The sequence below is a fragment of the Pelodiscus sinensis genome, chromosome 3 (assembly GCF_049634645.1).
Source record: "Pelodiscus sinensis isolate JC-2024 chromosome 3, ASM4963464v1, whole genome shotgun sequence".
Taxonomy (NCBI): domain Eukaryota; kingdom Metazoa; phylum Chordata; order Testudines; family Trionychidae; genus Pelodiscus; species Pelodiscus sinensis.
The window spans coordinates 105,644,777-105,658,627 of NC_134713.1; the positions used below are offsets into that span (position 1 = coordinate 105,644,777).

General features: G+C 42.1%; 1 protein-coding gene across 11 annotated transcripts in view; it reads left to right on the forward strand.

Annotated features, from left to right (window-relative positions):
- SASH1 (SAM and SH3 domain containing 1) overlaps positions 1 to 13,851 on the forward strand; it is an 843,335-nt gene that overhangs the window by 788,644 nt on the left and 40,840 nt on the right. For all 11 annotated transcript variants that reach the window (XM_075924386.1, XM_075924390.1, XM_075924391.1 and 8 more), the window contains 2 exons: positions 5,012 to 5,361; positions 11,091 to 11,162. In XM_075924386.1, the coding sequence (XP_075780501.1) occupies positions 5,012 to 5,361; positions 11,091 to 11,162 (422 nt within the window). The remainder of the gene's footprint in view (positions 1 to 5,011; positions 5,362 to 11,090; positions 11,163 to 13,851) is intronic.

Below are 13,851 nucleotides of genomic sequence, written 5' to 3' on the forward strand. Positions count from 1 at the left end.
GATCTGTCCTGGGAACATGTACTGTTCAACATATTCATAAATGGTCTGGAAAAGAGGGTGAACAGTGTGGTGGCTAGATTTACAGACAATACAGAATTACTCATCAGTCCAAAGCTGTAGAGAACCTTTTTTTTGGTTCCAGGGCCACTGACCCACAGAAGAATCAGTTGGGAGCCACACACAAGTGAGAGGGGTGGGAAAAAACCTTAACAAATGTGGCCCCCAAATGAGAAGCAGAGACAGAAAGAGACACTTACTTCATTTGCCTTGGGCTCCAGGAGTGTTGATGTTTCTCAGAGCTTCCCCCAGGGCCAGATTAACTCTTCTGGGGGCCTGAGGCTACAAATGTTGTGGTTCCCCCTAGGCTCAAGGTGGGGGATACAGGATAGGGTACAGGAGTTGGGGGGGGGGGGTCTGGGTGAAGGAGTAGGCTGAGGGAACGGTCTCTGGAGGGGGGGCAGGGAATTGGGGTACCTATCTGGCAAAACTCCCTCGGTGAAAGCTGGCTCTATGCCGCCCTGTGCTTTCAGGCACTGCCCCCTGCCACTGAGGGTGTGGAGCCTGAAAGTGAGTGCAGGGATAGAGTTTCCCTGCAATGCTGTTCCCCCAGCAAGAGGGAAATGGGGAATGGCAGTGCACAGAGACACTTCCTCACCCTGTCAGGGAGAGTTTGCGGCTCGCGGGTTCCCCATTTCCTGGTGAGGAATTTCCAAGGAATCTCCCTAAACTGAGTGACAAAATGCAAATGAAATGCAGTGTTGTTAAGTGTAAAGTACACCCTGGAAAAAATAATCCCAGCTGTACATACAAAATGGTGGGGTCTTAAACTAGCTGTTAACACTCAAAAAAGCGTGATCTTGCAGTCATTGTGGATAATTCTCTGAAACCATCCAATCAGTGTGCAGAAGCCAGTCCAAAAAAAACCTAATAAAACATTAGGAGCCTTTAGGAAAAAGATGATAAAACAGAAAATATTACGCCACTGTTTAAATCCATGGTACACCCACATGTTGAATAGTACATGTAGTTCTGTTCATTCCATCTCAGAAAATATATATTAGATCCAGAAAAGGTGCAAAGAAAGGCAACAAAAAGGGTTAGGGATGTGGAACAGTTTTCCTATGGAGAGATTTAAAAGACTAGGACTATGCAGCTTTTAGAAAAGAGATGGCTAAGGGGAGCTAGGATAGAGGTCTGTAAAATCATAACTGTTTTCGAGAAAGTGAATAAAGAAGTGTAACTAACTCCTTCAGGAAGAACTAGGGGTCACCCAACAAAATTAATAGGCAGATGGTTTCAAAGAAACAAAAGGAATTACTTCTTCATACAGTGCACAATTGACTTTTGGGAAATCATTGCCCTCACCACCCCATTGGTGGGCCTGGCAAAGGGAGCAATTGTGCCAGGGCCCAGAGATTCAAAGTGTCCTGGAGTTACTGCAGCAGCTGAGCCCTAGACCCCTTTGAATTGCTGCCGGAACACTGCTCCTCCCTGAGGGCTGAGGAAGGTGCCACAGTCTGGGCAGTGCTAAGGGCTGACTGCCCTTGGCCTCGCCTCTTCTGGAGGTATGGAGCCAGGCCTCCCCACACCTTGCCCTGGGGCTCAGGGTGACTGTTCGCCCTTCTGCTCATTGCTATGGAATATTGTGAAGGCCAAAAACATAATTGGGCCCAAAAAAAGAATTAGATATGTTCATGGAGGATAGACCCATCAATGTCTGTTAAACAAGATGATCAAGGACAAAATCGCTAAAGCCTCCAAATGCCAGAAGCTGTGATCGGATCATGGTTTGGATCCCTCAGAATTACCCTGTTCTGTTCATTCCCTCTGAACATCTGGCATTGGCTGCTGTCAAACGACAGGATAATGGACTAGATGGGCCAGTATGGCCAATTTTTTGGTCTTAAATAACATTTCCCATAGAAATTCCCCAGGCTCAAGTCAGGGAACTCCCTATGGGTGATTTTGCCAAATTCCTTTCCAGCTGTTTCTCTGTTATTTCTAAAGAAAAGAGAAGCGTTCACTGCATTGCCAGATATAGCTTCTCATGCTTTTCACACATTCCTTTGTTTGTTAAATGTAGATTAGACTGGGCAATGGAATTTGATGACTGAATTTATGGGTATTTTATCTTTTCTTTTTTTTTTAGTTGCTGATTGCAAATTCTCTGCTACATTTTTCTCCATAGCATTAAAAAAAATCCTATTGTTAGTATCATTAAGGCTCTGTACCAAGTGTGGCTTATGAGCTAAATGCAGCTCTTTTATAATAAAGTATGGCTCGTGGAGTCCCCCATAACTCCACCTACCAGACTGAAGCAAGGGGTGGAGCTCAGGTCCTGTATTTTACAACAGAGTTGGTGGGGTAGGAGTTTCTGCTCAGTGGAGAGGGAGGGTCTCAGGGTTTCAGTCTAATGGAACATGCCTGCTGGGGCTTGGGGCTTCAGCAGGAGTGGGGACGAAATGCTCTGGCAGGTGCCTTAAAGGGGCTGAAGTTCCAACCCCCAACAGGTGTGCCCTAGCTTTTGAACTTCTGGACTTATGTGGCTCAGCAGGTTAGTAGGTTTGGCCCTATATTTTAGACTCTGCTCTAGACTACACACTGATTCTGCACAACATCTGTCATGGTCTTTGACACGCAATGCATATTTTTCAAGTTGTTTAAATACATGTGTACTCAATAGGTTAGTGTAATTTGTCAACACTCTCCTGAAAACTATTACTCTGTTACACTGAAAAAAGAAAAGTAATTGAACCATTGAACAGTTCAGTGAAAGTGATGTTAAGAGTCTTAATCAAATCCAGAAAATGCTGAGTTAAAAGGTGTCAAATATGGCACAACTTTTCCTTCATTTAGCTGGCTGTACCCTCACAGATGAGAGGCTGAGTTTCAATCAATGTGTGTAGCTGACATTCCTGCCAACAATGTGAACAGAAGATGAAACAGGAAGCTTTAGTTCTGAATTTACAACTTTGTATCGCCTGAGTCTAGACCTGCAGAGTTGTTTGCATGTTGGAAATTATTCATTATTTTTATTAGTAGTAGTAGTAGTAGTATTCATAGGATAGTATACCAATACCATAACTGAATTAATTGGTACAAATTCATCCCTGCTGTAACACTGGAAGCTACTTGAGTGATAGTGGGGACGGATATGGCCCTGTAAACTACAATTTACCTTTAAAAATAAATGTTTCACGACTCTAAAAATTAATTCAGTCTGTCTAGGACAGTTCTGTGAGTACTTGGAAAGAAATGCAGATGTGTGTATGTGCCCTATTGCCTATATACATGCACTAGCTAATATATTGGACAGAACTGTCACATGTGTGTGCTATTTTTGGCATTTTTCCCTAACTCAGCATCTGACATCTGGTTTAAAAGATGCTCAGTAGAAAAATCTGAAGAAAATATTTTCTAAACCCCTACAAATAAAAAAGGCATTTTGCTTTCACTATATTATTTTTTCCACTAATCCCAAAAGCAATCTAGCCATTTTTTTAAATTCCTTTTGAAAAATCGCTTTCCTACTGAAAATATATAGAGCTGCTGAAATGTGTATTTTTTTAATCATTAAGGAGATGCTGAGGTTGAGACACCCACAATTTGACCTACTCTCTTTTTCTCTCAGTGTGTTAAGTAAATGTAAGTAGAGCTTAGAGCCACTCCCAGGAAGCACTAGCCTTTCCCTGAGATCTTTAGCTTCAGCTCCATATCGTTCAGAGGGAAATACTGTTGGCGTGTAGCAGTACTGGGTATTGGAAGTCTGCAACCAGGTGTGGCTATTTGGTGTAAAGCTCTTGTGTATCTTGAATGCACTTCTTGCCCATCATGATCTCATTGCATTGCTGGTAGCTGAGTTTTAGGAACCAATAGGATTGTTTGGGGGCTCCTATGTGTCTACACGTTTCTTTCACACTTTGCTGCAGTGTGCTTTGCAAGAAAGAAGGGTGGAAGATGCCTGTGATTTTTACAGTGTTTTGCAAAATACATGTAACTTCCAATACGATTCCCTCCACACCAGTGTTTCTCAAAGTGCACCGCAGGCCCGATTCGGGAACACTACTAGCTGTCCTATGCCGCTTTGTTTAACTAAAGTGTTCATAGCCATGGAACCTTATGGCTCCTATTGGCTCCAGTTCACCAAGGGGAACACACTTGGTGCTTCAGTGCCCTTGTTTTAAAATAAATTTACAAATTCCAATGCATCAAAATCTGCAGGCCTCAACTGAACCAACTCCTGTTAGAACTGAGTAGGAATGTTGCTCAATTAAGAACTGCAGAATTTGGGCTAATATCAATATCTCAGTACCCAGAGTGAAACTGAGAAATCAAGAGGAATATAGTCTGACACATAAGGGTTGTGTTGGGACACCTGGGTTCTGTTCTCACCTCTGCCACTGACTTCCTTGGACAAGCCACTTAACTTCTCTGTCCTTCATCTATCTCATCTTTAAACTAAAGAAAATCCATTCTACTCATTTGTTGTAGCGCTGTGAGGTTTGTCAATGAAAAAGCACTATACAAGTGCAAAAGAAGTTTTATTATTCTTGTTATTTCTAATTAATATAAGAAAACTGTGTGTGCAGTCATTGGTGAAAAAATATTTTCTGGGAGAAAGCATCTTAATTTCAACTTTTTAAAAGTTACTAATGACACCACTTGGAAGGAGAGAATGATGTTTAAAATGCTGAGGTCTTGATAATATCCTTTTAAAATAGTCCTTAAGGCTACTTATTTGTAAAGTTATCCCATTACTTGTGGAAATGGGAAAATTTACTGCAAGTTAGTCCACCAACAAAAATGTTAATAGGTTACTGTGCATCCCAGTAGTCAGGAATATTTTCTCTATTTTTTTTAAAGTATTTGTGTGTTTTGTTTTTGTTGTTGTCTTAATATGATGAAATGATTGGGCAGCGTACAACCTCCAGGGAAAGACACTTTGGTGTATGAGTAAATTAGATACATGTGAAAGATGATGTGCATGTTTTGCTGCTTTTGTTCCCTTTAGGTGTGGAGGAGCAATCGCTTGACTGTTCTCCGGTACTGGATGACAGATCGGCACTTTACTCTGGAGTTCACAAGAAGCAATTCTGCTTCGATGGATCTTCTGAAAAGCAGCAGCCTGAGGATGACTCTGACTCTCTCACCACTTCCCCTTCATCCAGTAGTCTAGATACTTGGGGTGCTAACAGGAAATTGGTTAAGACCTTCAGCAAAACTGATAGCCGTGGTCTTATTAAGCCCCCTAAGAAGTTGGGAACATTTTTCTCTTACCCAGAAGAGGAGAAAGCTCAGAAGGTTTGCCGCTCTTTGACAGAAGGGGAGATGAAGAAGGGTCTTGGTTCCTTGAGCCATGGGGTAAGTACTGAAAGCATTTGCTTTTATGACAGCAACAGGCACAAGCACCATCTCCTGGTGTCCCTGGAGGAGATTCAGAGTGTCAGGAAGCAGATCCGATTGAAGAAAATGGATAGTAACTATTCCTGTTCCAGAGCTTTTCTCTGCCAGCGTCCTGTCAGGAAAGGCATATCTCCTGCAACTTGTGACCTACAACTGCTTCGGCACAAAGCCAAAGGGGGAGGAGGTTGTGGCTTCCCAAACAGAAAGCTTCGAGGGCGTACCTCTGTCAGTGAGTTCAATATCACCTATGTGGTGGAGAGAAGCCTGTACAGTCACCTCAACCTATCACAACTGGTGCGTCCCGTCACTGACAGGACCCTGAGCAAGGCCGACAAGCAGGACCTGAGGAGATGCCTACTGGATGAGGATGAGGAGGCCAAGCGGAAGTGGGCCACCACGGTTGACCGTTGTACTAAAAGGGTTCTCTTGAGAATCCACCAAAAGTCTGTGAGTCAAAGAGCTGTCTTGAAGGTGGCCTTCCAGTTCTTGTGAGGTTGCAGTCAGCATTGTTTCGGCTTCCTGTTCCATCCCATAAAGTTTAATATGGTGTTTTTCTGCTCTCAATTGCCAATAGTTATTAAATGCAAAACGAGGCTGTGTGGCCAGGGGCTGTGTTAGTCCCCAGTGAGGAAATGGGTATAATTCCTTTCAGTGTACAAAGAGAAGAGCATTGTCAAGTCTGTGATTTTCCTTGTGCATAAAATGACTAAATATTAGAGAGCAAATTGTACCAAAAATGCTTTTTTAATCTGTTCTAATTAAGAAATTGAGATTTTGGTGAAAAAAGAAACAATGTAAAAAAGGTTTCCTGCTGTTTCAAAAATTAATCCAGCATTCTTTAAAAGGAAATATTGAAGGGTACATGAATCCTTTGTAGGGATGGAAGACTCTGAATAAAATCTGCTTCTCCCTCTCTCTCAGCCCATCTTCTCCCACTCCGTTTTCCTCTCTATTGCCAAGATAGTGCTCCCAGCTCTGGATCCTCCCTCCTCATATGCACAGTACACAGAGGTAGAGAGCTCTTTTATCTACAGTCCTGCTTTCTTCCCCAACTTCTCTCCAGCATTGGCTGCTGTTCATGCTCCACTGGGATGGAGGAGAGCCTTGGGAAGGTGGAATATGGGAAAGAGGTCAGGATAGCCAGTAGGGGAGTGGATTTTCCTTTTAGTAAGTTAAGTTCTAATAGGCATTCCAACCTAGCTCATCTTCCTGTGTACAAAAGCCATTATTTTCCAAGATTCTTCCTGCCAGCCTCTTGAATCCCCTAGGACATGTCATCTAGTCTGAGGTCCTAACAGTGCATATTTGCTCCCTACTTAAGGTGAAGGGAAGGGTAATTAAGTGTCTAGATTTATAAAATTTAGCAAGGCATTCTAGTGGACATTACAGAGGAAATACTATTTCTTACAACTTTTAGATTTTATGGTATCTATTAAGAAGCTTCCACATAATTTTTTAAGGGTATGGGTTATTTTCAGTGTGAGAGTTATATAGTCCCATCCTTGGATCTTTCTAACTAATTGTTAGTCACTAGTAGTAGCTGACTCTTAGTTGGTGGTCTACACTTGCATAACACTGACAAACCTGAGTCATCCCTGGGCAGAATCAAACCTAAGAGCTCTGGAGCTTAGTATATTACTTCTATGGTTATTTTGCACCAAAAAAATTCCTTTATAAGCATCTTAACACAGAGCTTTGAGTAATTTGTTTAAGCTACAAATACAGAATCATACTTCCTGCACCCTTCGGAAAATGTGCAAAGGCTTCAGGGGATCAAGGATCATGGAGGAAGAAAGGATCCTTGATGTGAACTTGGAGGGCTGTTGGGTGTGAGTGGGAGAAATAAGGAACAGGTTTTGGTGGGAAGGGAGGGAAGAGATTTCTTAGGAAGTTGGGGCACCTCCCTTATGCAGACCCTGTCTTATCCCTAATCTTCCTCATTCAGTCAGGGTACATTTTCCCCCATTCCCACGTGTCCTTCCCATTGAATCACTTGCTCAGTGTTGTCACTCTACTAGCTCTTGAATCAACACTCCAGTTGATCACACACACACATACACACACGATCCTTTCTCAAACCCCATCTGTGACACGTCCTCCCCTTACCCCGAGGAGCATTGTGTTCCAGGCTCCGTGGGCAGGGTACTGTGATGAATGCAGGTGGGTCTAGCTTTTCTGGCACCACGGCGGTCTCAGGTGGGTGAAAGGTAGAACTGCAGAAAAATGCATTTTGGGTGGGGGAAAAAATCTGCACTAAACATGAATTCTGTGAGTGCACAGTGGCACGGAATTTCCCAAGGACTAGTCAGAGCCTCTACTGCATGAGCTAAAACCCACACGACTCTTAGCTAAGACTGTAGCAGTTTCATCAATCTCTAGATGTCACCAGAGGGTAACAGAGCACCACTCCCAGCAGGCATGAGTTTACTTGCATTTAGTTCATGGTCACTGTGGTATCACTTTATTTTGACTCAGTACAATTTAGGGATATTAAATGTTGGTTAATTGAATAGTCGAGTAACCTCATGAATTCTATAGTCCCTGGGGGAAGGGCCAGCAACAGTGTGGGGTGCCAGCTAGTCCATGAGGGGAGCCAGTTTAAAAACCAGCTTCTCTTGCAGACCAGCTGCTTGTTGCTCTGTGCTACTGCCTCTGAAAAAGAGGCAGTAGTGCGGGGTAGCAGTAGCCCCTGTCTGCGAGGAGGCAGGGATTGAGCTCCTGGACCCGGCGCAAACCGGAACTGAGCCAGGCTGCCTGCTCACTTTAAATGCAGAGTCACAGCAGGGGTAAGTCCTGCACCTGGCGTGAGCCAAAACTGAGCCAGGCTGCTGGCCAGCTTGCTAAAATATTTACTGGTTGGGGGAAGGGGAGGGAAATGCGTGTAGTCTATAGCATTAACCTATAAGCTTTTGCTTATTAGTTAGTTGACTACACTATTACATCCCTAATACAATTAACAGTTTTTCCTGATTATTCCACTAGTGCTTCTGTGTAGATTAGTTGACCCATCATTGATACTGTAATGTAACTTCCAGAAATAGTATTCTCAAATGATATTCTTCATGTAATGCCATTTCAGTTGATTGTGCCAGATAACTGACATATCAGTCTGTAGTTTGAATGCTTGGGTATAGGCAGACTGACAAGAACCACTAGTTCCTCATATCTTCTAAAGATGTACTACAATTACACATTAAAAATGCTTTTTGATGCTGTCTTCTTGTAAATGCAGGTGCCATCACCTAGGGGAAGCTATTTAATCAGTTAATGTGTGAGTAGTCTCACTATGGAAGTCTCATAATTGAACTCATTAGCTTGCTCACATAGATAAAATTGCAATGGAAAAAAAAGAACACCTCAAAAAAAAAGTGGGCTTTCCAATCAAGACCTGCAATACACCCTTTTTAAAAGGAAAGGGGGGAGCAGGGTTACTTTCATTAACTTTAAATAAACTTATTTTTAAAACAGCAGAAAACTGATAAACTTCTCCAGACCTTCAAGCACCTCCATTCCTCCTTTCTAAAATTGTAACGCTTACTGCAACCTCACAGAAATGTAATGCCTTTGTATTCAGTGGAAGTGGTCAGTCTTGTCTTGCCATTTGTTTTTGTCATTTATATTTGTTTCAGTGACCTGGGCATGCTTGAAATTTTTGCGTTTTTCTTTCCTCCCAGTATCCTAATGTATTGGGTTTTTTTGATTGCATGGCCATTCCATTGAATATCCCTCTCTTCATCCACAGACTTTTTGTTGGGTACACTATTACCAGAAACCATCACAGTGATGTGAAAGGGCATGGTAAAAGTTCCAGATTTACAAGGACATGTGCATATTTTCAGAATGGGAAAGTCAGAATCCTGAATAAAATGACTGGATATTCTTTAACCAAAGGATACTTTCTTTTCAGAGAATGCTACAAGAATTACTCTGGTTTGCATGGTCTGAAATCAATTCTTAAGTTCTGTTCCACTATCTTCTCTTGGGTGTTATGTTATCTGTGAGAGGTTGGATTAGTTAGAATGCTCTTGGCACTGGTCCTGATTATGTAGTAAAATGTGCTGTATATGAAACACCAATCTTAATGGTGGTGTTTGCTTGTGTGTCTAGTGCATCACTTCTTGTACAAATGCTTGAAAACTATTCTCACAGCTAAGTTGTGAGCTAGTCTTGACCAATGTGTCATTTGCTGTCAGCTAACAGGTGTTAACCTGTCTTCAGGCCTTTCAACCACTCCTGCATGTAAGGCAAATCTGAAGAACTTGAGCTAATGTGATTAATATCACTAGAACTCTCTCAATTGACTTCATTATGCATTGGATTAGGCCCTAAAAATGCACAGCAAAATTCTTCAGATATTGCCCTGTCTCGTTATAGTTAGACTCAAAGGGATAATTTAAAACAGAGAACTACCTGCCTGTAAATCAGCTACCAAATCTCACCAATGTTATATCCTTGATTTCCTGGGATTTCTCATGGTTCCTGTCACTGAAAAGAATCTAACACCACAAAGTCACTGGAAGAGGGCTAGGTCACTAGGGTACTGTACCCCAATTTTGGAGGGAGCAAAGAGTTTATATTGAAAGATAATAGTTGTATCCCAACTTCAAAGGAGTTAGTTCTCTTGCAGCTGAGATAAGAGCTTTAGAATAGGCTCATTAGCCAGAGCTTTGTTTCTTGCCATGGAAGTTGGTCACTCTGTGGCTTTGTGCTGTTGGCAGGGAACCAGTGTCATAGTGCTGATGCTTTTAGGTAGGGAGACAAATATTAACGTCATCTAAGTTTTGGGCCAGGACTGAGGAGTACTGAGTGACTCATGCTAATCATCCCTTTGTAAATATAACCTATTTTTCCTCCCAGTGAGTGATAAAGCTGCTCTGTAAACCAAGGAAGTGAAAAAGTTTCAGAGGGTTAGCTGAATTAGTCTGTAACTTGAAAAAACTTAGAAAAACAACGAATAGTCTAGCAGCACCTTACAGACTAACAAAACATGTAGATGATATCATGAGCTTTCGTGGGTTCAACCCACTTCTTCAGATAAATGGAGTATTAACAGTCCAGTTCCAGAATAAATAGGGGATGAGCGGGGGGGGAGGAGAAGAAAAGGAGGGGAATAGTGAATTAGTGTTCATGTTACATGAAACTGACTGGAATCATTGTCTTTGAAGAGTAAAATTTCTGTTGGTATATCCCTTTTGGACAGCTGGACAAGAGTTATGTTCCCCTCCACCTGCCTGATTCTGCAAGGCGCTTACCTCATTTTTTGGTGAAAGTTGAAGGTGTTCAGCTACTCCCTGAAGGTGCTTACTCAGTACCTCACAGGATTGGGGCCACTGATTATACAGATACTACTTTGGATAGGTGCGTGAAGGGAGTCTGGAATGAAGTTGCCAGAAAATTGGAAGACTTGCTGAATAATATGAGGAGACAATTTTCTTAGGCTAAAAGTCTTAGAAACACTTATTTCAGAGAGCCTTGACTAGACAGCTCAAACAGTCTGGGAAAAGACAATTGACATAAGTTTCTTTCATGATTCATGGTGATAATGCTCAAACCTTCAGTTTCTCATCCTTTCCCATTTCCATTATTTACATATTATGTGTGCTTTCAGTGATGTTCTCCAAGTGAGAGAAAATGTTTGAGTGCTTGTTAGTGCAATTGTTTCTGTACTAATCCTGTCCTTTCCACAGAGAACCTGTAGCTTTGGAGGATTTGACTTGACAAATCGTTCCCTGCACATTGGAAACAACTCTGACCAAATGGTGAGTACAAGGTAGAAGGGACAGGGTATGGAATAGCAGAAGGCTTCTCTTGTATGTAGTTACTATGAAATATTCCTTGGTAGAGTTAAATGTAGTCTAGTCCTATAGTAGCAGTTTTGAGTTCTAAGTAAGCAACCCAGAGAGCACAATTTTTTAACCACCAACTGCTTTGGTTTCTCAGCCTTGTGACAGCCAGATACTGTGTGTGTTTATTTATATGCTGTATCTGAGAAGTATGATCAGACGGTTACAGCAAAGGACTAGGGGTCAGATCTCTGTTCTATTCCTAGCTGAGTCATTGTTTTACCGCATCACCTCAGGCAAGTCATTGATAGCTATACTTCACCAGAATGGTTCTGGAAAAACATCTCATTTGTGACCAGGATACAAGAAGAAGATGATGACGACCACCCAGAATTAACTAATGTGCCTTCAGTGCACTTGCACAAGGCCCCCATCTTGGTGAGGGGAGCTCCACCACTGGAAAAAGCAACCCTGAATGGTGCTGCAACTCAGCAAGCCAGTTTGCAATGCCACTCCCTCTGATTTAACCCAGGCATCTTCCGTGATGGGTGTCCAGGCCAAACCTGAGCATTGCAGGGTGACTGGAATTGGGAAGAGCCATCCTGGCCTGTAATGTGAACTGAGCACTCAGCTGAAGAGGTGCTTGTGAATGGCCAGGCAGGTCTGGGGGGCAGTGGGTGAGAAGCAAGGTGAGAGTTCGTGGTAGGCTGTGGGGTGAAGGCTGGGGGCAAGCTGGAAATATTGGGAGGTTGGTGAGGTTGGAGTAGGGATGTTGAGAATTGTTGCAGGTAGAGCTGAAGGGTTGGGGTTGGAGTGAGTGGGATATGCATAGGGGCTGTCTTGAAAAGTGGGGCTGATAGGGCATTTGGGGGGCATATGTGGAGTAGGGGAACATTGGGGGGGGTTGGGTTATGAGGGTCATAGAGGGGTGTGAGTGTGGGGTAGGCAACAGGCATTTTGGTATCTGTGTGAGGCGGGGGTGTTTTAATGAAGGGGGGGAAATTTTCACAGTCATAGGGCCCCCGAATTTTTATAGATGGATACAGATACAAAAATGCTTATCTCTCTCAGTGGTGTTTTTGGCATTTACTCAATAGGTGTGTGTGAGAGACTTTGAGATATCTGGATGGAAGTCATTATAAAAGTTCCTGTTGTTACCAAAGTTGACAGTCCTTCCTCTCCACCCTCAGCTCTTTGGTGTTATTTGTGGCATAAAAAATAAACTGTCAGATGTATTACTTTGATCCAAAAGTTCCTGTTGTGAAGTATGCAACCAAAAGGAACTATATTATAAATACTGATCAGCTCACTGTACCATTTTCCCCCTCAAGAACAACTTTTACTCTTTCAGCCTTGGTCTCTGCCAATTCTTTTAATATCTAGTAGCTTAAATCAAGTTAATTAATAAAACAGCTTATCACCAGCATCTCTGATGATGATGAGGGATTAGTTTCACTGGAACTAGTCAAATGGTTTCACAATGGTTTTCTTCCTTACACTTGGTTTATAAAAACATGATGTATCTCTTTCAACTAGTATCTTTAAACTAGTTTGCCATGTTTTGTTCACATTACCTTTTGATCTGGGAAACTATGAAATCTAAATGTTATGCTTTCCCTTTCCACCAGCAGTGAGAAAGATAAGAATAGGAGGCTGTTGTATCCAGATCAAGTGGATTTGCTGGAAGTCTCTAATTGCATTAGTTTATTGTCTTTTCAGAGCTCACAAGACAAAAGGTTATCTTCAACTTGATGAAAATAGGCAATAAAAATGGCATTATCTTTTCAAAGGGAAAGGAAGGTAGAGCTGGTGACTGTCACGATTTGACAATGACTTTTAGAAGCTGGAGAAAGAAGGTTTTATTAAACCAGACTAGTTTTGTTTTGGAGGTTGCACGTGTGTTTTTGTTTTTGTAATGATGATGATCTTTTTTTCTAAAAAATATTATTCTTGTGGAAAATGCAATCATCCTCTGAAGGGCTGCTGTACCATATCAGAGACTAAGCTTAGCCATTAAAGTGTGAAATGGGTTTAGTGCTACTTGCAGTGCAAATCTTAAAGCAGCCCTGGTACAGAAGCACTACCGGTGCCTCTCTAACAGTGTCGTATTATGCTATTTATTTTGAAAGCCACATGAAGAAGTATTATGCCCTACAGACAGATTGATTCATTTTACACAATCAGTACAGCCACTTACATGTATGGTGGATGCAGCAACTATTTAAAACAACCATAACAAACCTACACAACAGTTTAGGAGAGAAAATGTAGCTTATCCAATTGAAATAAAATGGGAATTCAGATAGGCAGAATGCAGTTACCCAAGTCAGTATTTGGGTTATCAGGGTTAGTCTTGTATAGTTTAAAAAAAAAAAAAAAAAAAGAAGTGCTAGAGCAGTGTTTCTCAAACTCTGCTCCGCGGAGCCTCAGGACTCCGTGAGACATCTCCAAGGGCTCTGCGAGGTTGACAAACTGGAAACATTGATAGGTACAACACATACAATCAGTGGACCACTGGGGCTCCGCATAAATTTTTACGCATGTAAAGGACTCCGGAGTCCAAAAAGTTTGAGAACCGCTGTGCTAGAGGATCTTTACTGACCATGCAACAGACAGGACAGCAATTGTATGTTTCATCGGAAGAATTCAACCTCCAGTAGTAAGA